The sequence below is a fragment of the Patella vulgata genome, chromosome 7 (assembly GCF_932274485.2).
Source record: "Patella vulgata chromosome 7, xgPatVulg1.2, whole genome shotgun sequence".
NCBI classification, from domain to species: Eukaryota; Metazoa; Mollusca; class Gastropoda; family Patellidae; genus Patella; species Patella vulgata.
The window spans coordinates 57,754,504-57,782,469 of record NC_065885.2 but is presented as its reverse complement, the minus strand read 5'-3'; the positions used below and the strand labels follow the sequence as shown (position 1 = coordinate 57,782,469).

The window sequence follows — 27,966 nt, the reverse complement described above, 5'->3', positions numbered from 1 at the left end:
TTCAGTCCAATTTTTATGAACTTCGAACTCAACCGTCACTACGGGGTAACAGTGATATATTTGAACTTTTTTTTAAATCAAATAAAAATTGTGGCCTCTAGAGGGACCACACATGATTTTTCCTTCAATCAGGGGCCATAATCCAGGAAGTTAGGGTCCGATATGCGCGAATATTGAAAGGAAGTGAGATCGTTGGGTTATAAACATACATTTCAAGTTTCATCAAAATTGGATAAAAATTGGATAAAAATTGTGGTCTCTAGTGTCCACAAGCTAAAAATGTGATTTTTCGTACAATCAGAGACAGAGGCCATACTCCATGAAGTTACGATTCAATACATATGCCTACGGTATATCAAAAGAAACCGAGATCTTTGGGAGACAAACCTATATTTCAAGTTTCTTTAAAATCAGATAAAAATTGTGGCCTGTAGAGTGTCCACAAACAAATTGTGGACGGACGAACATCAGGACAGACAGGGCATCGGTCACATGGGCAATGACAATATATATCTACATGAAGAAGTGGTATAAAAACCCTTGGAACAAATATTAAACATTCAGGTACAGAGCATACATGATACACTATCTTCTATTTGCTATTGCAAAAACTCCCAGTGATAAAAGACAATACCGGTACACAAAAATTATATTCAGTGCAAACCTAATTGACTTGACCATGAATGATTCATAGTACCGGTACTGGTAGTCACTGATGATGCCCAAGAAATGTGATCGTCTATTCGGCCAATATGAGTCTCTTGCTCTTGTTCATGGGCGTAGAACTCCCGCTTTTATTTCTATTTAGCAGACGAAATTTGTCCCAAATTCTCTATTCATTACGGTATAAATTAGAGAAAGAAGGAGCTGGCTATTTCCGTACGGTACTTGATGGGCCGGCGTACGTGACGCGACGAGGAAGAAAATGAATAACACAACAGTTAACAGCACCTGGGAAATATAGTTAATGTTCATAACATTTAAGAAAAGAACTGAGAAGTTTTGCTACTTACATTATTTGCACATGAAATCGTGGTGACATATATCGTAATTTTACCCATTTTGAATGATAAATAAAGTGATGTCACCGTGATACAACAAAGCGAAGAATCCACCAAGCAGACGTAACAAAAATCGATGTCAACCTCTCAATCCGGAAGTGGATCATACCATTTCAGATTTCATAAACGCGACAAATCACACGGGCGATCATATTATATTTTGAAGGGGTTATATTATTATTATAAAATAATGATATCAATGTTATTTCCCCAACGCTCTGTTTGATCAGGAATCTTCTCATTCACACTCACTTATTTAAAATCGGATAATTTTATTTACAGACTGTTGAACTTGCATGTCAGACAGATTTCATTTTTATAATCTCGACAGAATTTATCCGATTTGCAATGTAAGGGAGATAAATCCATTTGAAAATGATAAAATTTGATAAAGGCAATCTCTTTTCAAAAACTAAAACATATCTACGAATTAAAAATTTAGACTGTGTGATTTTTGTTTTAAAAGGAAAGGGGTAAAAATAACTCCTATCCAATATTTACTGACAGGAATCTTCCATTGCAGCGGCATTGAGTTAAGATTTAATTACATTTCAGTAGAAGTATTTCTACGTTCATGATAACAATTGATATATTCTCCAGCAGGATCCCCTAATACTGAACTGTTTTTGGATAATTAAAAATCCCCTTGACCCCCCCCCCCCACCTCTCCGGAGACAAATTCTATCTATATAGAAATTTGAGAAAAGTCCATTTTACTATACGTAACAAAATATCAGACACTTTATATGGTAAGCACTTGCATCTGGACAGGACGTATGGGAGCCCCCGCCCCTACCCCACCTCCTTGTCAGATATTAGAACATTCAAGCGACCGAAAATTCGTACAAGGTGCTGTACGAGCAAGGCAGTCACAGAAATTCGGGAAATCATTGCTCTTCTGCAGTTTGTTCCACTTAACACTTTATTAACATGAGGGGGCAGATTTAAACCAGAATCTTCAAGACTAATATTTCAATAGACTATAATATAGTACCAAGAATCTAACTACCGGTAATATTATCAATATTTATATCCTTCGTTAAAATGCGGAAATAACTTTTTGGTACAGATTCGGTTGAATTGGTGGCTGATGATATCCGGGTACAAATAGAAATATTAGGACCTACTGCGTGAGACCCCCACCCCCCTCACTCATCAAAAATCGAATAAATTAAAGAGTCCCGTACAATTAATGACATCATGGACCCAATAATTGATGATCGCTAACAATCTGCGATCGCATATTGTTACTATGGTACCATTGGCTATGGTTGTGAACTCGTGTCTTCTTCCTATACACAGGCAGTTGCGTTATTCTGATTCCTGATAACAGACACCGTCTGTCTATATAGCCCAACATATATACTTAGTTCAAAGTTCATTCAGATAAGTTATGAATAAAGCATCATAATTTATAAACTAACAATCGACATAAAGTTTATTGAAACTAATGAACATACCTTTTTGATGAAAGTAACAGACGTCATATATACCGTTATAAGCCTCATGATGTTTTCTTGATGGCTGTCGATGTATGACTATTATTTACATGAACCGTTCTCTATCGTGAAAAGGGTCACGTGGTGCTGTTATCCTCCTCAGTGGCAGGATGTACAGGCATCGGCTTCTGTAAAGTCTCGGGTTTCATGCCAGCTAGGCCACTCCAATTTTCTCTCTGCCAAAACATGATTCATAACGAAAACACACCTCTTATGTTACAGATTTTAAGTGTTTCTTAAGATGACATTTCGACTTGCTGTCTCTTTAAGTGTTTGGCACAGTATAGCCCGGCTGGTGCGGAGGTACCTTTATTTTACCATATCACAGAAAATCTGAAAAGGACGAATTTGTCCACCCTGTGTATAAAAAATATGTTACATCGCTTGCCTTAAATAGCGCAAATGGCAATATTATTATGTATATAACGATTTTAGTTTTAAAAATGTTTTATTCGTATCTTGTATAGGTCGGAGGGCCTGACAAGGGACGACGTATATAGTTGTTCGGATGGGACGAAAAACCGAATTCCGAATGTCAAGTGTTTTTTTTATACGTGAACGCTATAACGTGTAAACAGGATCCCAGGTTATCGTCCAATCCAAACGACTAGATTCACTTGCCTTGTTTCTCAAAGTTGGCATCTAATTTTGATGTCTGGCTGTTTATAGCTAAATATCAACAAATCGAAAATCTTTTACTGACTGGCAAAAAGCGTCACTTCAAATCCAAAATATTTTAAATTTAAATGTCAAAACTCTGTCTCTAGCTGTTTGCCGAACATGTTGCTCGGATTTTCCAGCGTGGTTTTCACTTGGCAATGGTGTAGATGAAATGAAATGAAATGGGGTTTAACGTCCTACTGTTCTGCTCCGACTGCATGGGCTAATGAAGACGGGCATACGCCATGCAGTGTGCTATGTGGGAAATTTTTCCCGGACAGCGGCGCTATATACGGCGAACTCTTATATCAAGTTTAAGCTGCCAAGGGATATTTTACGTGCACGCCAATGTGTATAACAGAGCCTCGGTTTTTCTTCCCATCCGAACTAGACAGCTGTCCTTGTCCGACCCTCCGTCCTGCACCACTGACAAGGGGAAACCACGTCGGAAAATCCCGATGACCTTCTCGGCAAACACCGGGAGCGAACCCGTCAATGGTGGAATGACTTGGAGGGCGGCGTATGGCAAGGAAGAGCGCCTAGTCGGTCGGGTTGTACGAATACTGAGGTTGGTATAAGAACCCTTGGCAATAGGAAACGCCGTTGTCCTGGCAACGTATATAGTTGTTCGGATGGGACGGAAAACCGAATTCCAACAGCCAAGTATTTTTTTACGTGAACGCTAACGTGTAAACAGGACCCCAGGTTATCGTCCCATCCAACGACTAGATTCACTTGCCTTATGTCTCAAAGTTAGCATCTAATTTTGGTGTCTGGCTGTTTATAGCCAAATATAAACAAATCGAAAATCTTTTACAAACTGGCAAAAAGCGCCACTTCAAATCCAAAATATTTTAAATTTTAATGCCAAAACCCTTGTCACCAGGTGTTTGCCGAACATGTTGCTCGGATTTTCCAGCCTGTTTTCACTTGTCAATGGTGTGTATGAAATGAAATGGAGTTTAGCATCCTACTGTTCTACTCCGACTGGGCTAATGAAGACGGGCATATGCCTATGAGGGAAATTTTGCCCGGACAGCGGCGCTACGGCCTACTCTTATATCGAATTCAAACTGCCAAGGGATATTTTACGTGCACGATAATGTGAACACGGGACCTCGATTTTTCGTCCCATCCGAATGACTAGACAGCTGTCCTTGTCCGGCCCTCCGTCCTGCACCACTGACAAAGGGAAACCACGTCGGAAAACCCCGATGATCTTTCTCGGCAAACACCGGGAGCGAACCCGTCAATGGTGGAATGACTTGGAGGGCGGCGTATGGCAAGGAAGAGCGCCTAGTCGGTCGGGTTGTACGAATACTGAGGTTGGTATAAGAACCCTTGGCAATAGGAAAAGAGGTTGTCCTGGCAAAATCCCCCCCCCCCACCATAGCACATTAATTTATTGTCCCCATTGAATGCAGAAAAATAGGACGTCTATACTGTGTGGGCCATTACTAAAATCAAACTTCCATTGCGATTGGTAAATTTTGAAATTGTATCAACTGAAATGAAATTGTGTTTAACGTCCCACTGTTCTACCCCGACTGGGCTAATGAAGACGGGAAAATGGTGTCAATTTTAAATATGGTAGGTAAATGGGTTCTACCTGTACTTCCAATAGTTATGAATGATTAACAATTGACGCTAAATACTAAATGACTCTGTGAGTATGATTGGATTTTAATTGCACAAACGGGGATGGGAGGACTGAATTAAAAAATGACGGGAAAAGAATGTATTTTCGTTATTATACATATTTATACGCAGTTAACGGATAATAGAACGATTTTAACTCGCACGATATGATCGCTGAAAGAAATCGAGGAAATCCGTGAGCACATCCGCGTGAGCGCACAATGGAAATTAAATCAAATTATATTGCCCGGGCATGATCATGATCACGTGACAACCGGAGTGCATTTAAGGTGGAAACTCGAGGTGAAGGTCAGAACTCAAGATGTCTGCTTCCAGTAATAATTCGGCAGCTCCGGCTCAAATCCCAAAGTCGATTAAATTCCTCTTTGGGGGTGGCGCTGGGTAAGTATTTATGGGTTTGTTTCGTCATTTTAGCAGGCAAATTGTTTATATAAATTTCGAAATACTTATTTATTCTATTTACAATACACGCACGTGTTACGTTTATGCACAGTTGCGATTGGTGCCCTTTCAATGTCACCAGTCAGCTGTATTATGCGGTGTATTATTTATTGACAATTGAATAATACTGATAATACGTTGGCCTTGTTGTAACGTTATCATATTTTAACCTATATGTATGATGATAATAATTCCTACTGATGACATTTGAACCATAGTGGGTTATGTTATAGTTATTATTCACTTCAGAAATAAATATGTAGGCCTATAACTTAAAATCCATAGATCTAATATATAGAGGATATTTGTCGTTTTAGAGTGAATAACATATTTTATTACGCATTCGTGAAAATATAAACGTTTTCTTGCTTAGAGATGAAATAAAATATGTTATTCACGACAAATGTTCTATTTATTTTATGATTTTACAATCATTTTAGGTAAAAACAACTAGCCAGTGGAATAACACTTTTATTTCACTGATAAAACGCGGTATTCCACTGCTGATCATAAAATAAATATATATATAGAAAACAAACTTCATCTAAAAGCTAATAGTAGTAATAGCTAGAGCAAATCCCATTGAGCTTTTGGATCTAGAGTTAGTCAAACATTTTATTAGCCTGTTCTTAAAACAATAAATATTTTAAAAAAAAGATCAGGAAATATGATTTTAGTTGTGCAGTCACTGTTGAGTGCACCTGGCATTTTTTTAACTGGACAGTAAAACAATGAAATGAAAAGTCAAATCTGTTGGCTGCTTGTCACAATGACAGTGATTAGTGCCCTTGAAAATAAGACAATTTTCGACCCATTATTCATTGTTAATTAAAAGAAGCCTAAATCTTAAAGTAGCTAAGTCTCTAACTCAAAATCATCCAAAGTCTTCGACATTGAAAACACGAATTATTTGTCAATTTAAATCAACATTGATGTTGTGATCTTACTGGGAAAAGATGGGCTTCCGATATCCTATTATTAAGCAAAATATATATTTTACCATTGGTACACAAAGCAATTGTAACAAGGGACTCGAAGAATGAGGCTAGACATATTCCACAAGTCATGTCAAATGGTGACGCCACATTCTTATCGGGAGAGCATGCGCAATATATACTATCAATGTAGACTGGAATAACCAGACGCTAGAGATTGCCAATCGATTGAGACTTCTGGCGTATTTTGTTGAACATAACTGATTAGAAATTACAGTAAAAAAACCCAGAAACGATTGAATGTAAATCAGTTTATATACATGCATATTACATTATTATATGCATTGCGACCCATTTGTGTCAATTTCTAGTTCCCAAATATTAGCAATTTAGCACCTTTATTAGAATGATTATGAATAAATAGGTGATTATTACAAGGTGATCAGTGTAGTGTGGTGGTAATTATTACAACATGGATGGCTGAATGGTTTGACATGTGTCATTTAGATCATAGGATCTGTCATTGAGTCCAGTGGCATAGTTTCCATTCCTCGCTTGTATGTGACGAGGAATAGGATTGCCTGTCCACCCCGGGTCCTCCGGTTGCTTCCCACTGCTACAGGCAAGAGAATTATTGAAATAGAATTGAACCATTTGACCTAGTTGGTGTGAGTGGATGTTAAACTCTCTCACTCCCCCTCTCTCTCCAGTCTTTCTCTCACCTTCGCTCTTCCCCCTCTCTCTCTCTCTCTTGCAACTTTGCAATTGAAAGGATAGTCTCAGATTGTATGATGAAGGCCCTCAACTTATTTCTAGCCAAATGTATTAAGTAGGCCTACTGGTGCCTTTTTGTAATGCTCAGTTTGTTTCATGTTGTTGGGCAGTTGAACAAAATGGTAGACAAATTCGGAAACCATATAAAACTTTGCATAGTACTACTGACTAATATGACTGCTAGACATAATGCAGCAACAAATACCGTACCTAAATAAAGTATGAAAAATGAATACAGATTCTATTACAGCCATGTACATAATCTAGGCCTCAACATGTGCCTATTACAATACACACTGTTTATTTTATGTTTTTTTTTAGATTAGAAATACATCATGAGAAGGCAAAAATATAAAATTTGCATAGTACTGTATTTAAAGTGCAGTCCACTTTATTATATAGATGATATAAGCCAGGGCAAAATACCCCTCACCCACCTGTGTTTTCAATTTATGTTGTACATGACAAGGTGTAGGGTCGCCTGTCCAACCCTGTGGGTTTTCTTCGAAACCTCCTGTTTCCTTCCACTGCTAAAGACCCCTACGCGCAAGCGAATTATTGAATTAAAATTGAACCATATGTTAGTCCTGAAATGACCAAAACTCTCTCTCTCTCTCTCTCTCTCTCTCTCCCCCCCTCCCTCTCTCCCTCCTTCTCTCCTGCTCCACCTCCTCCTCCTCTTCCACCTCCCCATTCACTCAACATCACCAAAACCATAGTAAACAGTTGCTTTTCTATAAATTTGGAGAAGACAAAAATTTAATTCCTTTTAGGAGAGGATTTATATATTTAATTTAAATTAGCTATTTTTCAAGAAATGATTTGTAAGATTTTAAGTGAAGTTTTTGATAACTTTGACAATCAAAATCATTTACTATGAAAACCATTTTTATTTTCAGTATGGCTGCCACGGTCTTTGTACAACCACTAGATTTAGTTAAAAATAGAATGCAGTTGAGTGGTAAGAAAACAATTTAATACCTTTGATGATAATTTACATTTATTGGGTAAAATTTCCCTTATAACACACTGCATGGCATATGCCCGTCTTCATTAGCCCTGTAAGTGCAGAAAAGCAGGACGTTGAACCCCATTTCATTTCATATTAAAGACCGTGTATGCCTAGGTCTGATAAATCGGTACCAGAGAAAATAACAGGCACCAGAGGGATTGTCCTAATAGCATGAATTTGTGCCTGACAATGTCTGAGACAGATGCTTAATTTCCAGTCTAGTAAATCAAATTTGTTATTTTATGATTTTTATTTCGTAGGTGTTGGAGGTCAAGCTAGAGAACATAAAACTAGTTTCCATGCAGTAAAATCAATATTAAAAAATGAAGGTCTGTTTGGTATGTACACTGGGTAAGTTTGACAATTTACAATGTTTGTTTTTTCAAGTTCTGAGAAAGCTATTACTGTATCTAGGGTATTGTGCAGGTCTCGCATCCGTTTGAATAAACCAAGACTACAACCTGAAATATTAATCGAGTTAGTCCTACATTTATAAAACTGATTATTTTATCTTAATTAATATAACAGTCCCGAAACTCAATAATAGATTGCTACCGTGGAGTTGAAAAACATTTGTCTTATATACCGCTTCGACTTATGTATGGATGGAGGTCGGAAAAACAGTAAAATATGGCGATTTGACTTATACTCCATAAAATATGGTATCGAGGGTAGCCTACTGTACAGGTCTCTCATTTCATTCGTATTTAGCAGTCTTGACTGACTGACTGACTGACTGACAGACATAATATTTACCAGCTAGAGAGTTTACTGGTCATTTAACCTTGGAACAATCACAATAAAATCACTTAAAAAAAAATATATGAAAAAATCCTGTCAATTTTCATTTCGAAAAAAACAAAAATCTTGATAATCCAAAGTAAACAAAATATGTCAAAGATTGATCGCCTGGCAAAATTATGAAGTGGAAGTTCAAGTATCTCTACTAAATGAATGAAATTTATCCAAGAAAGTATTTGTTGTTATAAAGTTATTGGAATAATCAATTTCAAATCAGCCTGTTTATTTCAACAAATTATCTGTAGGCCTAAAGATATCATGCGCCATCAGAATTTTGATTCATTTCATGCTTCTCCTAATTAATATTTAATTTATTGGTATTAGATATTTCCTGGTGATTGTTGATTGAAATCAGATCATTGATTAAATTTGTTTTAATTGACAGAAAGTGGAAACAGCTTTTTGATACAGAATAAATTACTACGATCTATTGTGTAGAATCTTAATTTCCGCAGTTTCAATTAAAAGTTCATCAATTGACAAAGTCTCAACCTGTGACTTTATTATTGTTTCTGTTGATTAAAATATTGTAGACATGTCCTTAATAAATACCTTTGATAAACTGAGACTATAGGGTCAAGGCTTGCCAAGAAGAAAATTATGGCGAACAGTTGGCCTTGCAATAAACACAAAAACATATGGAACACAATTACTATTTTAATTAAAGCGACGCTGAGAGAACCCTCAACGAAACGTCGCTTTAATTAAAATAGTAATTGTGTCACATTATGTTTTTGTGTTTATTACGTATATCAATTGCTAAATTCCGCTCAAAGAAGAAATAAAAAAAGTAAAAACTTTATAAACATTTGGAATTTGCGTGAGTGGCAGTGTATTCATGGAGAAATGAGTTAACTCTGCACAAAGACATAATGTGGTTGCTTTTTATAAATTAAAAACAGTATTGCTACTTTTATGTAGGTGAAGACATACTTGAACAATTTTGAATTTTTGAATATGAATATATTTGTAAATATATTTTTCTATCATACAAAGCTTGACATCACATGGAATGTGTTGTTACAAACAATTAGGCATATAGGTTATAATATATAAACAAAAAATATATGTGTACATTCTTAGCAGTTCTTTATTTTTTTAAGTACTTGATACATACACCTTTTTAGATTACAAATTCTCAGTTTTATATTTAAATGAAATGGGGTTTAATGTCCTAATGTTCTGTACCAACTAGGCTAATGAAGACAGGCATACGCCATGCTGTGTGCAATAATAAGGGAAATTTTGCCTGGATAGGGGTGTTTCTGTCTGCTCTTGTTCAAAATACAACTGACATGCACGTAGAAGGTTTACTTGGCAGTTGAATTCGCCGCTGTCCAGGCAGGTGGTGTATGGCCGAATGGTTAGCACGTATGTGTTGTATCATAAGGTCTATCATTTGAGTCAACTGGCATATTTACGATTCCCCGACTGTACGTGACAAGGAGTAGGGTTTCTCCGGGTCCTCCAGTTTCCTCCCACTGCTAAAGACCCCTATGCTCAAGCTAATTATTGAAATAAAATTGAACCATATGTTAGTCCTAAAATGATCTAGTTCGTGTCGAGTGGACATTAAACCTCATTTCTCTCTCTCTCTAATTGAATGTATTTGTTTTTAGTTTATCAGCAGGTTTGTTACGTCAAGCTACGTATACGACTACAAGATTAGGTATCTACACAACATTATTTGATATGTTTTCAAAGTAAGTCATACAAAAACTATATATACAGATATACAATAGAATCGGTAACATTCGGCTTCTGAATAATACAGTATTTTGGGACATCCTTCATCATTTTCAAGTCCTGAATTATTTGCTTCTTACTTCAACCAACAAAAGTTTGAATAGTATCGATTGTCATAAAGCGTTCAGCTGTAGAATGCCGGTGTTTCGCGAATACGGTTACATGGGTTAAGTAGACTCCAAGAGCCTGTTGAAGATTATGGTTGCCTTGGTTATAAGCTCATGGCTTTCCTCCAGTGATGCTATTTCGCTCGTATATTCTGAAGATGTCCTATGCTCTTTCCCAAATGTCCAACCATGAATATGCCCAATCGGACATAAAGATATGGTGAATAGTATTCAATTTTCCAAATTTGACTGTACTGGGTATATAACTATTGCTAATACGATTATCGTTGATGATAGGCTGGATTGATTAGTTGCCTCCCAGTTTCTTTCACTGAGCTCAAAAGAATTTTTATTGTCCCAAATTGATCTGGTTATTTTATGTGGATGTTAAATCTGACCTATCTTTGTAATGTAGAGATGGTAAACCACCAGGATTTTTTGGTAAAGCTTTAATGGGAGTGACGGCTGGTGGTATTGGTGCTTTCGTAGGTACACCAGCAGAGGTAGCATTAATTAGAATGACATCAGATGGACGGTAAGTTTAAACATACCTTATGCAAGAGCTAATTCTGCCTATTGCAGGTCTTTCTTTAGGCCTTAAATGTTATCTAAATTATTAATTAGACATTAATTAACTTATCCAGACAATAATCAACTCTCGATGTCATCGCTAGCCTGTAATATTTACTGGATTAGGATCCGATTTGCTGCTCAAATTTCATTCATTTAATCATGAAATGGATAATCGAAACTATAATTTTTATCTTACCGACTTTAGTAATGATGATCAAGGCTAGACCGAAAATGCAATCGCTAAATTCCCGGTTCAGAGTAGATCAATTTGGCTGAAATTTTCAGCTAATTCCCCTTGCATTATATAGTTTTTAACTATTATAGTGAAAACTGCCAGCTCTTTATCTAATCTCCTATAATGTATCTTTAATTAGTGTTTTAATGAACTTTTTTACCTAATTCACTTTCTACAATTACCTTTTATGTCAAGAGAGTTTAAATACCATTTAGTTAGAATTTCCAAGAATTTAACCATAAAACATTAAATGCATTTAAGTTATTATTTCATTTAAAAATCTAGTTAAAAATTGGGATAATGATACATATTGCTATTTTGAAGTTAACAAAACACATAAAAAATTGACTAACTGACAAAATGTTGACGCGAGAGCCCCATTCCGAATGTCATTTGGGGGACTGTTGAACCTGTAAAATCAGTATCAGCCCTAAAATGGTCCCATTCCTTTCAGTATTTGCAAAGATATGATAAATTGAAAATTCGTCACCATTCCACATCCACAATATGCAAGATATATTAAACAAAACCCATCGCCACCTATGAGTTTTCCTGAATCTTTTAAAGTTATAATTTCATATTTTTAAGTTATATTTTTAAAATGTATTAAAATAAAGCCCTAAAATAGATGGTATCTATAAACAGTCCTACCTTGTTAAAGAATAATCCTATTAATCCTATAATTCACTATTGCCAGTTGAGAAATTGGCAAAAATATAATTTTCAACTTTAAATTCAAACGTTTGAAGATAGCTATTCCATGGTGGGGAATAGGAAAACAAGGGAGGTAATTGTGTTATTATTTCCGGAGTGAGATTTTTAAGTGTGAGAAAGATAACCTATGATAGTGAGTTGACAACCTATTGAGCAAAAGACATAGAAATAATAATGTTTTGACTTTCTTAGAAAATATGAAATTGTAACTTTAATGGGCATTCTATAATTTGATTGAATCCAAGCCAGGATATTTTAATTTTCTTTTCTTATTTAAATGTTCAATAATATAATCAATTTGAGTACCGGTACATCTTATCGTGGATTCATCTCTTGGAAAATTTTAACTTTTCTGTAAGATGAAAATTTATGTACAGAGAAAGAGTTTGATGTATTAAGATAAATATTGCCTAAATTCAGATTACCTATTGATCAGAGAAGAGGATATAAAAATGTTATAGATGCTTTAGCTAGAATAGTGAAAGAGGAGGGTGTACTTACATTATGGAGAGTAAGTACATCAATATATATAGTAGAGAAAACATGTTTGTTGTTCACAACCCTTGGCAGTTGGAATTCGATATAAGAGTAGGCCATAGAGGCGCTGTCAGGGCAAAATACCCTTATAGCATACTGTACGGGGTAAGCCTGTCTTCATCAGCCCAATTTATTTGGGTTTCGCTATAGAAAATCTTTGAACTTATAAATTTTAAAATAGCTTCACATTGACCAGATTTTTTTAATAAGGAGTTTGATGGTGCTATTTATCTTGTGTAGAATTTAATGATGAAATTGACAATTTATATTGGATAGTTAACAAGAGGGAGTCACGATGGTTTGAAATCGACTCTGTCCAGGTTTGGTTACCGGAGCATATCTCGTGGGGAATTTTTTTTTTTGAAACTTTGCATACACATGAATCCATTATGTTTGTTTGGGTATTTTGATAATTAGAGATTTTTTATTTGATTTAATATTTTTTGTTTGTTTCCATAGAAACAAATTTGACTTCATTTGTAATGATTGTTTTATAGGGTTGTATACCTACAGTTGGTAGAGCTATGGTAGTTAATGCAGCCCAGTTAGCATCTTATTCCCAAGCTAAACAATTTCTAATAGGTACAGGTAGGTACATCTATGTAGTTTCCATTATATAAGTAATATAGGATGAGTGAGAGAAGAGTGAATAAAAACCTTGTATGTTAAAATTAGTCAGGTAGGTACATCTATGTAGTGTCCATTATATAAGTAACTAGCGGATGACCCCCAGCGCTGCATGGGTTGTGTCTATCACTCCGAAACCAGAAGTGGTAGGCCAACACCACCTAGCCCATGTTACTCCCCGGTCCGAGCTAGCCCTATACACCACAAATTTCAACCTCGGGACAGCCTTAGTGTAGCCGCCAACCCTGAACAGACAAAGACAATAGTCACAAATGAAACAAACAGTCACAAATTAGACAAACCACAGTCAAAAATATTAGTATAGATATAGGATGAGTGAAAGAAGAGTGAATAAATACTTTGTATGTTACAATTAGTCATCACATCAGGTGCTAATTAATCTGTCATTATCTGAATATTCAATTCGATTGAAATAAATGAAATTTGGAAAGTTTTTGATGTATTTTCACATTACAAGATACCATGATATATTTTCTTTCATCCATCTGTTTATTTTTGAACATTTGTTGGATGTCATTTAATGACATGAAATAAAATGAAATGGGGTTTAACGTCCTACTGTTCTTCTCCGACTGGGCTAATGAAGACGGGCATACGCCATGCAGGGTGCTATGAGAGAAATTTTGCCCGGACAGCAGCGCTACGGCCTACTCTTATATTGAATTCCAACTGTCAAGGGATCTTTTACATGCATTCCAATGCGTAAGCTTACACATGACCTTGGTTTTCCATCCCAATGACTTGACGGCTGTCCTTGTCGGTCCTTGCCGTTTTGCACCACTGACAAAGTGAATCCACGCCAGAAAATCCTCATAGGAAACAAAAAAAAAAACCATCGAATAACAAACACTAAAGGATCAAATTGAATATCCTAAAAAAAAACTATGCAAAATCAAATATTTGAATATTCTTATAACCATTGAATAAATTGTAAAAACTACTAATGGAAATTAGATATTTCTGTGAGCACTAGTTGAAGCGATATATAGAAATTGAAAGTATAACAGACTTTAAGTCATAGGAAACAATATATTTGATTATATCTTCTGTTTTCTATTTTACAGGTTATTTTAGTGAAAATCTTCTCCTCCATTTCTGTGCCAGTATGATTAGTGGTTTGGTTACTACAGCAGCATCTATGCCGGTGGATATAGCGAAAACAAGGTAGGAATGAAATAGGGTTTATGTTTAACATCCTACTGCTCTGGACCGACTGGGCGAATGAGACGGGTACATGTATGTTATGGTAATTTTGCCCGGACAGAGCCACTATAGCCTCTTCCTTTTTTTTTCAAATTCCAACTGTCAAGTGTACTTTAACGTGCAGTACACCAATGTGTACATGGGACCCCTGTGTTTTTTAGTCCCATCCAAACGACTATGTTGTCCCTTGCCAGTCTTTTTTCGTACACCACTGAAAAGGTGAAGATTTTGATGAACTTTTTCAGCCAACACCAGGATCGAACACGGGACATCCAGATTAGTGAGCCAATGTCTTACTTCCTGATTTAATTAAGGAAGAAATAAGGAAAAAATTGGGTTTATGGGGTAGACATTCATATACTCACTAAGCGAAATCTTCAATGCAAACATAATCTTAATCAACAGGTGAATAATTATTTTTTGGGTTTTCCAGAATACAAAGTATGAAGACTATAAATGGAGTCCCTGAATATTCTGGTGCTATTGTAAGTTTAAAACTTAATAATTTATATAACATTTCAAGCCTAAAGAAAGACCTGCAATATGCAGATTTGGTTCTTGCATAATGTATGTTTAACCCATAACCGGTCGATGTCATTTTGACGTCATGATGTCAAGTGGTCAGACTAAATAAAGGCTAAAGTGAAATATTTTGTATGCCTATTTCAATTGACTACTGCCGGATAACTATAAGTGATAGACTCTTGACACCAATAAAAAAGTTGAAGGGGATAAGTTGATCTATAGTTTGCAAATCATTCTAAATCATTTTCATCAAAAAAATATCGTCTTCGGAATCGGTGTCATCAATATAATCCGAGTTGGAATCATTCATAAGCATTTCAACTACTTTGAGAGTCTTTAACCATCCCGACATCGTTAAAATACGTTTTTTGTCAAAAAATGTTGAACAAAGACATGTTTTTCTCAATGCCCTTGACAAGACAAGTTCCTGTCTGACACGCATGCGTGGCCATATCAATTAAATACAAAACTAAATACTCAAATGCGGCTTATAAAAAAGATTCTTGCTGTGGTCGACTTCAGTCGACCGTGACCACTTAGCTGTACAATGTCGTGGTGATTATAGTCGGCAATGACCGGTTAAGGGTTAAGCATTATTTAATTTGTACAATATTTTGATTTTTAAATATTTTTATATTTTTTTATTTTAGGATGTGTTAGCCAAGACTATACGGAGCGAAGGCTTCTTTAGTTTATGGAAGGGATTTACCCCATACTATGCTAGACTTGGTCCCCACACAGTACTTACCTTTATATTCTTAGAACAGATGAATAAACTTTACAAGGTCTACGTTCTGAAAGACAAAAACGCTACAGGAGGTTTATAATAAACACAATCGTTATTAGTGTGATACACAGGTTCGAGAATTATCAAGTGACAATATTTAGACGTAAAGACTTTTTTTTTTGTCTTAGGGTCGTGTACGCAGCCCCTTTTCTTTGACTAAAGTTGGGACTTGGTAAAAAGTTTTTGATAAGCTTGACTTTATCTTCAGAGATTTTTTTGTATTGATGATTTTATGTCAAGCCATTGGTTTGGTGAAATTTAACAAAAGGGTAAATGTCTGGAATCGTATTTGCAAAATTTAAGCTAGAACATTTTTAGGATGTGGCCTTTGTATTGGTCGAGGGTTAGAATACTAAAAGAAAATTTAAGCTCTTGGCCAATGGAAAGGCTGCTTTCCTAAAATGAGAAACTCGCTGAAAGTTGTAATAACAATTACCTGGTACTGGTTTATAAACCTGCAACTTGTCAAGGATTGTGTCGCTGATATTACTCATCATTTATGTGATTAAAGACAAGAACGCCATTGACAAAATGTTGCATGTTTAGAAACCATATGTTAGTCCCGAAATGACCTAGTTTACATCGAGTGGACGTTAAACCCCATTTCTCTCTCTCTCTATGGAAAACAATTACTGGTATTATATTTTAATCAGGGCTACGTTTCTATTAGAAATATGGTAATTGTTTTCCAAAAAAATCGTATGTTTAATTTAAGCATTTTAGTGTGTTACTATTACTCTCCATTACTAAATACCACTCAAAGTTTTTTCCTAAAATAATTTACTTTAAATTTACGTGAACAAGATCCCTGATAATGAATATGACATGTGATACGACCCTTGACCCTTAATCCTTTTTGTGTTAATTTTGTTGTTGAATGAGATTGATTTATATCTAATGAAAACTGTCTGTGTTTAAAGAGGCAGACATTCTTCAATTTGTGTGAAAATAAAATGTTGCTAATTACATTATTGTATGTACTAGTTAGATTTGGGATCAGACAATCGCACTATGCTTAAATTTCCATTTCTATAAACTAGTCAATTCAGTAAACTGATTGTGTATAAATGGGTAGTTTGCCTTGATTGATTACGAAGTAATTGTGAGACTTCTAAGCTGGTTCTATGCTTGTTTCATTAGGCCAGTAATTGGCAACTTTAAGATGGATAGTTAACTCATGTTTTTGTGAAATAACATTATTATAATATAGATTTGATGTCATCCTCTGATGTTAGCGTGCCATTATTTCAAATAAATGTTACAGGTGCTTTTCCAATCTTGACGTCATCCTTTGATGTTAGCACACCATTATTTCAAATAATGTTACGGCACCTTTCCAAAGTGGATAGGTAATGAAATAATGTTATTTTAAATACAGGTGTGACATCATTCTGTGATGTTAGCCCACCATTATTTTAAATACAGGTGTGACGTCAATTTGTGATGTTAGTGCACCATTATTTTAAATAGTGATATGACACTTTCCCAATAATACATTATTTATAGAAGATGACAATCATAGTGATGATTTCATAGAAATGCACGTTCATTGTGTATATTCTGTATTTTAGGGAGTTTAAAGGTCTCGAGCAAGACATTGCGTAATATATTAATGTCTCGCTCACCACAGTTAACTGTACATCATAAAGTTGCTACAAGTAGTAGCTTGAGTAAATGACTCCCTGTAAATAATGAGATCTATACAATCAAGATATGTGTAAAATATATAATGGTCTCGCTGTATTGCAGGTTTATTCTCTAGACCCCAACATCAGTGGAATAGTCATAAGTCATCTTGATTATAAGCTAGTCACTTAGAATATACAGTAGTCATTTCTGATTGCTTTTAAAACCAAGGAATAATTCAGGGCTCTCATTTCGGTAATATTTGCCAGTCTAGACTGACTGGTAGTGAAAATGACCCATGAGAGAATTTGCCTGCAAGTCAATTTACAGATCCCAATATTCAGTTTTCAAATAATTTTAAAACCTTGAAATACAATAAATTCAATTAAATTAATAGTGTTTATGTATAAACGCACTTAAAAATATATTTAAAAATTGGACTAATGCTAAAAATTGTCATTGTCATCTTTGAGAAACATATTTTGCTAATTTAAAGTAAACAAAATACATCGAATATTAACCAGCTGACAAAATTGCAATGTAAAAGCTCTGGCATAAACTACCTCTTTTAGTAGACATGTCTCATATTAATAAAAAGCTTTCTTGGGGGTATTTTTCTACTCTCTATAATTTATTTACATATTTAAAATCTCTAAAATATCCAATATGTTTATTATTCATATGAAATAAATTTATTATAGCTTTTTGACATGAGCAGCAAGTTTCTGTAAAATAACTGTCCTATATATGCTATTCTGGTGCTTATATTTAAACTATTTTAGAACCGGCGGGAGTGTATACTGTATGCCTAACCGGTTGAACTATTTCCATCCTGTCGTATAAAGGAAAGGTTTGATTATGCATGGGTACATGTGAGCATTTTCTAAGAAAGATACAACACTAGCTGGAGCCTGCATTTTTAAGGGTAGAGTAGCCAGCATTGAAAGTTAGCGTCTCCAAAGACAGGTAGCGAACCGAGTTTTTAAAATTTATTTGGCCGACTTGGCGTTCAGAATGTCATATGACAAAGTTAAGCTGGCTTAACCATTGCCAGCGTTTTTATACCAGTTTAACATAAGGGTCTGAATGGTATCTTGATCCCCATACTGGCAACAAGCGTGAATCAGTTACATCTGGAATGAATATTATATATTTAATGTGATCCATGATTTATCATTCACATCTGTTCTCATGTCCAGGCTTGGCCACGTGTAGGAATCAATGTAAGAATGAATATTATATATTTAATGTGATCCGTCAATTATATTGGGTGCCATCTTGCATTCACATCTGTTCTCATGTCCATGCTTGGCCAAGTGTAAGAATCAATGTAAGAATGAATATTATATATTTAATGTGATCTGTCAATTATATTGGGTGCCATCTTGTATTCACATCTGTTCCTGTAGTGTATTAATTATTTCCTGCTAATTAATTAATCAATCATTAATGCTTTGATTTTTTGTAGTGGATAATCAAAATAATTATATATTTTTAGGGTCTAATGCATAATAATTTAAAAATAAATCTTGGATGGGTTTGGCTAATAAAAAAAATTATAGAGTTTGCTCATCCAAGCTATTGGTTCAATGGCTCCCAAACCTTATTCACAAAAACTTTCCATTTGTTAACATTTGAATTCTCACCCAATAAAAAGGCTGCATTCTTCAAATACTTTAGTTTAAGCTTTAATGAATCAGGCCCCAGAAATTATTTACTATCTATATATTGCTAACCATATTAATGCCTGGATTGAGATTTATTGATTGTTGCTTATTTTTTTCTTTTGTAAATTATGTTATCGCAAATATTATGTTTGGTGAGAAAAGTTATTTGTATATACATATACATGTTTTACATACTAATGTATTTTTTGATTTAATTGTTAAAAATAATGCATTTGTACGAGTATCTTTTTGTTTAATTTTTAGAATCGGATATTAATATGAATTGTTTTTGTTTGTTGAAATTACCAGTAATAGAGATATAATGTTTGTCATTGTTAATATAATTGTTTTGAGATATGAATGGTGAATGTGTGTTCTGTGAAAAATTAGGCGAATTATTGAAATCCTGTACAGCAGAAGATGCCGTAGATGTTTAGTTCATTAATCTAATCTCTCGCACTACCAGAGTTCTATCATTTTCTCTTTATTTGACTGTCCAACTTCATGGGTTTTCTCCGGGTTCTCCGGTTTCCTCCCACTGCTAAAAATGACCTAGTTTGTGTCGAGTGGACGTTAAACCCCATTTCTCTCTCTTTGACGGAAGTGTTTATTCCTGTACTCCTAGGCAACTGGTGTCACAAGATTTAGCAAAGAAACCTCTGTTGAATTACCAGGCCTGAATTAGTGGGACTCGTAAGAGTTTTAAGTGTTTAGGCTAATGTAGTCCTTTGATAGATATGTCTTACATGAAGAAAGTACTCTTATTATAACTCTGTTGTGTTGGCACCATACATGGTTTAATCACCGCTCGTGTTCTTTTCGTCTTGTGGACATTTCGTTCCGTCACCTTATTCAACCGTTCATGAACAAAACATGATGAAGCTCGCTGGAACTTGTTTAGTCGGGAACTTGTTCCATACAATTCGAGTTACGGAGTAGATATCGACATGAAACTTAAGGGTTCTCGGACTATTGCGTATCGATCAACAGTGGTTGATTTTTGATAAGACGTCACAATTCCAAGAGGACTCCTAGTTCATACAGTAGGCTTAAGCTTATTTCCACAAATGTCTAAATGTAGATGTGTTTCAAAATACAAGTTACCTAATTGTCTTTAACTTAAATATAATTATGCATGCCATAAATGAAATAAAGAAAATTATGTAATTAAGTCTAAACACAACAAATCAAAATGTTGTTTAAATAAACCATATTTTACTATGTGAAATATTTATTTTTTGAGAGATATAATTTTTTTCATTTCTTAGATTGTACCTTATTAATGTAATTTATATGGATGTATATCATATAGTTACGAACATGACATAACATCTTGACTGACGGAGAAATAAAATTATATGCAGAAACTCGTTAGTTATGTTTTATTTCCTGGACCAGAAACTTGTTCCCAAGTGCTATGTATCTTGTTGTTCTTTGGCCGACAAGTCTTCGAGAAATACCCTTATGCCTCCACCAAGTCATGTACGATCGATTCAAAACTGGGCATGCTTGTTCATTGGACAAATGCGCATCAATTGATGGACTTCGATGTCTGAGTGATATGTCACAATACCAAGATGTTTGCGATGATGTCGTAGTCATTTCCTGGTCCATAGCACGGTGGTACTTGTTTTTCCAGGCTACATCAGATCAAACATTTCGAAATCTGACATTTTTCAAGTCTGGACCTTGCATGTGAAAGATTTTGTCTGCATACACGGGGCTGACCAGGAAAGTGTGCCTAGTCAAGCAAAATTATTCTCTCCAAAATTTCACACGGGGTCTAGGAAAAATGTGTAGATCTGAAAAATGAGGGACAAAAATGACTGGATGCTGAATTGGCATGAATAACATTTATAAGTAATAAATCTTTTATTTCAAATTAGTTCAACTTAATAATAAATGACTGGGGTAACAAACATAAGATAACACCCTACTCTTCAAAATAAAAGTTCTAAAGACGGGGAGATAATCTAAACCGACAAGAAATCTTCTCCCCAAAGACTACAATGTTAAATCTATGCCATTCCTTGGCCTATAACATTTTTTTTTTAAATATTTAAATGATATTAATCTGTATAACCACAGAAAGTTCAACATGTCAAAATCAATTTGATAAAGATATTGAGGGAGACTGATCATCTTGACTTTTTGGTAAACCTAGCCAATGAAATCTATAGGCTTAACTTGCGTGACTTCACTAATACATGCCTTTTTATTTCCTGATCCTGCCTCAAAATCATGATTATTCACAAAACCTTGGCTACACTCGTGTATCTTGAAGTCAAGAGGAAGCGATTAGTGGTCTTTACTTCAATAAAGGTAGATAATCTAACTTAGCCTTCAGTTTAATTGAATTTTATGGATATATGGGGGGAATGTAAGTTAAAACAATAACAACATGCTTTAAAAATAAGGGGAGATAACCTAAATTAAACTTTATGTATAAATTGCTAGGGTCAACATACCTTCCAAAGAATCGGATATAGTTTAAGTATAAATTGCTAGGGAAACATAAGTCAACATACTTTACAAAGAAGTGAAGATATATAATGTATTTAAATCGCTAGGGAAACATATGTGTGAGTGATCATACTTTAAGGGGAGATGCTTTATCCATATATCGTGACATCACTTTCGCGACATCACTTCAGTGGAAGCTGACGTTAAATAAAGCTATTTCACATGACGCTACGGCAATGAAGTCAACATACTTTACAAAGTAGCAAAGAAAATATAACTAAGCTAAAGTTAAAATAAAATTGATACAGATTTCACTTTCACATAATTAAACAAACAATTATCTTTTACTACATTCATGAGCTCTAAACATAAACCAAAGAACTATAGAATTCCCATAGAAAACATCTAAATGACACAATTCTACCAAATCTTTTAAAAATCCCATTAAACAAACTTTGATTAGGAATTAGTAAATCAAATTTAAGGGGAGTACTTAGGGTATCACGTCAATTGGCTTACACACAATACTGAACATGGGAACAGTCTTGATCAACAGACAAATAAAACAAAAATATTGATCTAAGTTTTTCAAAATCCCACCGACAACTTTTTCTGATCATAAACCTTTAGCAAATCTTCATCACCTTTGACCTCTGGAGTGTTTACAAGAAGGAAGGTATGGCAGACGCCAGCAATGACCGTATAAACCGTAAACCAAGTCCTTTCAGCACTGGTTTTACAATTTCAATAACATTGGTTCAACCAATGACTTGGCTACATCAGCGCTGTGAATGGCTTCGACGATTTTCAAAGCAAACTCAAAACATGTTCCTGGTCCTCGACTGGTGATTAGTTTATCATCTTGAACAACTCGTTCTTCAGAATACTGATAGCCCTCTGAAATATATGGTGATAATTACAGTTAAAGCCATTGGTGTGACCCAAAGATTGAATTTATTCAATGTAATTAATAGAGAGAAGGAGAGAGAGAGAAATGGGGTTTAATGTCCACTCAAAACAAACTAATTTTTTTCTGGACTAACATATGGTTCAATTTTATTTCATTAATTTGCTTGCACGTAAGGGTCTTTAGCAGTGGATGGAAACTGAAGGAACCGGCAAAAAACCATGAGGTTGGACAGGCGAACCTACTACTTGTCACGTACAAGTGGGGAATTGAAACCACACCACTTGACTCAATGACAGACCTTAACCATTCGGCCACCCAACCCCCCCTTCAATGTAATTAATGCTGATCAAGTTCATTTAAAGTCTCCGATTTTCTTATCGGGGATTTGCAAATTACAATATCAGTCCAAAAATGGATCAATTATTTCCAAAAATATGATTAACTGAAAAATTCACTACATCCAGTACCCTCTGCAGACGACATAATCAAGCCAAGCACTATCTATGAGTGTTGGTCAAATCTTTTTAATCCGACTGAATCAAATCCAGAAGATTGATATTGTGATTTTGTGTTCTTGAGGAAATGTTTATAGGTAATTTTAGCCTGTACATTTTTCAGTTTATTAAATGTCATTTGTGCTTGATATGAGGGTATTTATCGAAACCCTTATGTCAGTGTATAATAAACCAATAATTGTTGTTACATATAACTGTACTGTTAGTCTTGTTATGTATCAAACTGCTAAATTCCACTAAATGAAGATAAAAATTCTTAATAATATAGTTTTAACTTTAATATCTTACCTGCCATTAATTGGTCTTTTACACTGGGATGTGAAGTCAGAGACTTTCCTTTACCTATACCATGGGTTAACAGAGCAGTGGGGCCTGAAAAACAAACATCATTTTAAAAGGCGCTATGCCAAACAAATGAAATTTAAGGCCCTACTTTTCTGCTCGATCCAGGCCAATGAATATGAACACAATGTCAAAAAAAGACTCTCAATTATAGAAATCAAGACTCATCTTTGTTTTGTGTAATTATTTACATATGTAACCAGAAAATGTGGACATGAAATGAAATGAAATGGGGTTTAACGTCCTACTGTTCTGCTCCTAAACTGGGCTAATGAAGACGGGCATATGCCATACAGTATGCTATGAGGGAAATTTTGCCCGGGCAGTGGCGCTACGGCCTACTCTTATATCAAATTCCAACTGCCAAGGGATCTTTTACGTGCACGCCAATATGTACACGGGACCTCGGTTTTTCATCCCATCCAAATGACAAGACAGCTGTCCTTGTCAGGCCCTCCGTCCTGCATCACTGACAAGAGGAAACCACACTGGAAAATCTGGATGAACTTTATCGGCCAGTGCAGGGATCGAACACCCGACCGAAAACAGTGGACTATTAGACATTAGTGATAGATAACACATAACTGTCAAGACATGAAAAATAAGCAAGAAGATTCAGTCATCAACATCTTCACACTTTTATATACATGTACCAAAACCAAGTCAAATTTGTTTCTATGGCAACACAAACATGATCAAATCTGAACCCAGGACAGATGGAATCCATTTCTATATTCCTTTTTTAACTTCATTCAGCATGTAGAATACAAATAGACAGAGAGAGAGAAATGGGCTTTAACGTCCATTCAACACAAACTTTGTCATTTTGGGACTAACATATGGTTCAATTTTATTTCAATAATTTGCTTGCGCGTAGGGGTCTTTTAGCAGTTGGAAGAAAGAGGAGGACCTGGAGAAAACCCACGTGGTTGGACAGACGACCCCATACCATGACAAATTTGAATGATTAAAAGGTGATGAATCAGGATATATTAAGTGATGCGAATACCTACCAGCACACACAGCAGCAATATATCTTCCATTTGATTCTTGAGCTTGTAGCAGCTTTCCAACCACCCCAGACTAGAATTATAATTAAATATATATTTAGTTCTTTCTATACATTACAATGATTGGTTGGCGATTATAGTACAATGACTTCTAAACATTCAAATCCTGGTGTAAGTGGAGCATAACCTTCAGGAAATGAGTCTAGTCATTTTTGTGGCACAAAACTAAAAAAAACCAAGGTCCTGCATACACATAAGTGTAGGCTGTAGCGTTGATGAGACCATTTGAAAATTAAAATAAGAATTTGCTATAGCGCCGCTTTCTCAAAGAACAAGCCAACAGTGAGGCTGATGTCCCCCACCGACATCCCAAAATAAATAGATGACACATACTAAATAATTGCACATTTATCTTTTTGAAAAGTATTGAGCAATCAAACCTGATTATCTAATCTTAGTCTAAGCAGAAAATGTTCACGATCAAACTCAGTCAAGGTTTTGAAGTACCTGGTAGTGAAACTATACACTTAGTTTCATCACTCTCCATCAGTTAGAATAAAAGTTATCTTGTCCCAAAGCATCGACCAGTGAAACTGCTTAGCTTTAGTGGAAAATGTTAATCATTGAACTCAGTTAAGACATTCATCTAATGAACATCTACTCCAAGTTTGAACATTCTAGCTCAATTAGAAGGAGAGTTATTGTGTCCCAAAAAGTGTGACAGACAGTGGGAGGAAACCACAGGATCCAGGGAAAACCCAATAAAGATTAGGCAGTTGACATTATACTCCTTGACATGTACCAATCTGTTTCACAGAGATCTTCTAATATCTCTGTAACAGATGACTGTTTCGACACGTGACGTCACGTCACACGGCGTCAATCATTGGCTCAATAGTGCATGCATTGTTTACATAAGACGTTACTGATTCGGGCTAAATGGTGAATTTTACTTATTTTAATACCCATTTACACTAAATAGGAAATGATTTCAAATAATTCAAACGTCTTTATTTATTTTTTTTAATAAATGAAAAAAATGTTTTAGAATTTAATTTGAAGGAAGAAAAAAGTTAATAAATGAAAAAAATGTTTTAGAATTTAATTTGAAGGAAGAAAAACGTTAATATTTGTGTCTCATTAAGTCGCATCGATGTCATCCTTATCAGTGATTGTCGTGGCCTAGCGAGAATTCACTGCTGATCAGTGTGGACATGTACAAGTTTGGAATCAAAACCATGCCACTTGTTCCAATGACAGACCTTATGATCTAAAGCACATGTTAGACCATTTGGTTCTCCCACTTCCAAATTATGCCAATGATATCTCACAAACAGTTACTTTCATTGCCTACATGTATCAGATGTCAATGCAAAATGTCTTTCCCCATTAATAATTCTTATATCATTAAACTAGGTACCGGTATTGTTCACTGCTCACCTCACAAAGATTTTTGGCACCCTTGGCCCCACCAGGACAAACAATGATATCATATGGTCCATCTTTACTAGCTTCTTCTAGACTCTTATCTGGTACTATACGAACATTTCTACTACAGAGAACTGGGTCACCTCCGGTTAAACCCGCCAAGGTTACATCAATCTGTAACAAATAAATCTATTTATTAAACATACATTATGCAAGAGTTAAATCTGCCTATTACAGGTCTTTCTTTAGGCCCGAAATATATTAATTAGACATTTATAAACAAAACAAGACCATAATCGACTCTCGATGGCATAAGATACTCAGGATTTTAACTAGATTAAAACGGTTCGACATTTAAAAATTTAATTTAAAAATGGGAAATTGAGGCTAAGTCCCTATTATACCAGTGCCCTGGTTACCACTGTGCACACATCTTGTCAAAACTACAAACAATGATAACTTGGCTGAGAATGAAGTAATTTGAATGAAATTTTCAATATTTTCTTTTTTTTATCATCTATTTTTGAATTATTATAGCAAAAATAACCAACTCTTTATTAAACTCTTAACTAATGTATCTTTAAATGTTATTACTTTGAAAATAATTATTAAAGCTACAGTGATAAAACAAAATTATTTTCAACATGAGGTCTGAGCAAGTGCGAGTCTCTTAATGGTAGACCAAATGAAATGTACTTTGTTTACGTTTTTTAATAGAGGATTATTATAAATTTGTGTACGATGTAGTGAGAAATGATTCCTACTTCTACAGTGAAAAATAGAAGGTTAGAACTCAGAATTAAGTAATTTGACTGAAATTTTCAACATATTCCCTTTTCATTGTCTATTTTTTAAATAATATACATGTAGTGAGAACAGTGAGCTTAACGTCTAAATCTTTATAATGCCCCCTTTAATCAAAAAAGTAATTGTGTTCCATTTTATGTTATTGTTTTTATTACCTGTGTCAAATGCTAAATATGATTCTGGGAAATTAAATACATGTACCGGAATGCAAAAGGTGTAACGCAAAATGAGTATTAGTGATACAAAATGTGTATGGTAGACTGGGATCTTTACTTATCGAACAATCAGGATCTCACTGTTGATTATGCTTGAATATATATATAATGACATACTATATCATTGACCTGAACCAATATAGGTTGTCAGTGGTGCAGGACAAAGGGTCTGACAAGGACAGCTGTCTACTCTAGCCTTTCAGATAGCATGAAAAAACCGAAGTCCCGTGTATACATTGGCGTGCACGTAAAAGATTCCTTGGCAGTTGGAATTTGATATAAGAGTAGGCCATAGTGCAGCAAAATTTCCCTCATAGGACACTGTATGGCGTATGCCTGTCTTCAATAGCCCAGTCGGAGCAGAGTCAGAACAGTAGGACGTTAAACCCCATTTCATTTCATTTTTTTTTTGGGGGGGGGGGGTCCCTAGGGCGACCTTCGGATGTAGACTTAGTCTATGGTTGTGCCTGTAGTTCGAACTATCCCGACCGTGCTCTACCTTAAGGTATGGCTGGTCACGACCACAGGTTGAACTACATTATATATTATAGTACGAAAATCCGTGCAACCGACTGCATTGGCCGAGAAAGTTCATCCAGATTTTGTCAGTGATGCAGGGGGAATTCGATATAATAAGAGTAGGCTGTAGTGCCGCTGTCCAGGCAAAATTTCCCTCATGACACACTCGTATGGCGTATGCCCGTCTTCATTAGCCCATTTCGGAGCAAAACAGTAGGACGTTAAACCCCATTTTATTTCATTTCATTTCATTTAGTGCAACCGACGGTCGGCCAGGCTTTCTCCGCTTTGACCAGGCTTTCTCCGCTTTGACCAGGCTTTACTTTCAATTTAGCACTTTAGATTCTTACCGCACCACGTCTGAGAACATCAACAATAATGACAGTCTCCATTTCTTCGGCGCCATCGCACAAAATAACGAGAGCAGTAGGCATATTGACTGTTTTTGATCAGCGAATTTCTAGAAACATAAATTATTTAACGTTTTCAATAAATTCAGAGATCTCGTTTCCAAAACGGAAGTTCAGAATTAGACCGGAAGTAATGA

General features: G+C 35.3%; 2 protein-coding genes across 2 annotated transcripts; one reads left to right on the top strand and one right to left on the bottom strand.

Annotated features, from left to right (window-relative positions):
* The first annotated feature begins 5,155 nt into the window (after positions 1-5,155).
* On the top strand, positions 5,156-20,576 carry LOC126827577 (mitochondrial 2-oxoglutarate/malate carrier protein). Its single transcript, XM_050557063.2, has 10 exons — positions 5,156-5,260; positions 7,929-7,990; positions 8,302-8,392; positions 10,462-10,545; positions 11,111-11,230; positions 12,638-12,728; positions 13,252-13,342; positions 14,467-14,566; positions 15,039-15,090; positions 15,781-20,576. Exons 1-10 carry the CDS (start codon positions 5,181-5,183, stop codon positions 15,955-15,957), a joined length of 948 nt encoding a protein of 315 aa, XP_050413020.2. The 5' UTR covers positions 5,156-5,180; the 3' UTR covers positions 15,958-20,576.
* A 487-nt stretch (positions 20,577-21,063) lies between these two features.
* On the bottom strand, positions 21,064-27,962 carry LOC126827585 (Parkinson disease protein 7 homolog). Its single transcript, XM_050557070.2, has 5 exons — positions 27,770-27,962; positions 25,891-26,052; positions 24,454-24,523; positions 23,387-23,470; positions 21,064-22,570 (listed from the first exon to the last, which is right to left on the bottom strand). The coding sequence occupies exons 1-5, from the start codon at positions 27,851-27,853 to the stop codon at positions 22,410-22,412; spliced, it is 561 nt and encodes a 186-aa protein (XP_050413027.1). The 5' UTR covers positions 27,854-27,962; the 3' UTR covers positions 21,064-22,409.
* Positions 27,963-27,966: the final 4 nt, after the last annotated feature.

Excerpts from the sequence above, each read along its gene's own strand:
- LOC126827577 (XM_050557063.2), top strand. The coding sequence starts at position 5,181 with ATGTCTGCTTCCAGTAATAATTCGGCAGCTCCGGCTCAAATCCCAAAG. Across the intron at positions 8,393-10,461 it reads CTGTTTGGTATGTACACTGG|TTTATCAGCAGGTTTGTTAC; the intron begins GTAAGTTTGACA and ends ATTTGTTTTTAG. Across the intron at positions 14,567-15,038 it reads GTGGATATAGCGAAAACAAG|AATACAAAGTATGAAGACTA; the intron begins GTAGGAATGAAA and ends TGGGTTTTCCAG.
- LOC126827585 (XM_050557070.2), bottom strand. The coding sequence starts at position 27,853 with ATGCCTACTGCTCTCGTTATTTTGTGCGATGGCGCCGAAGAAATGGAG. Across the intron at positions 24,524-25,890 it reads GTGCCAAAAATCTTTGTGAG|TCTGGGGTGGTTGGAAAGCT; the intron begins GTGAGCAGTGAA and ends TTATAATTCTAG. Across the intron at positions 22,571-23,386 it reads AAAAGACCAATTAATGGCAG|AGGGCTATCAGTATTCTGAA; the intron begins GTAAGATATTAA and ends CATATATTTCAG.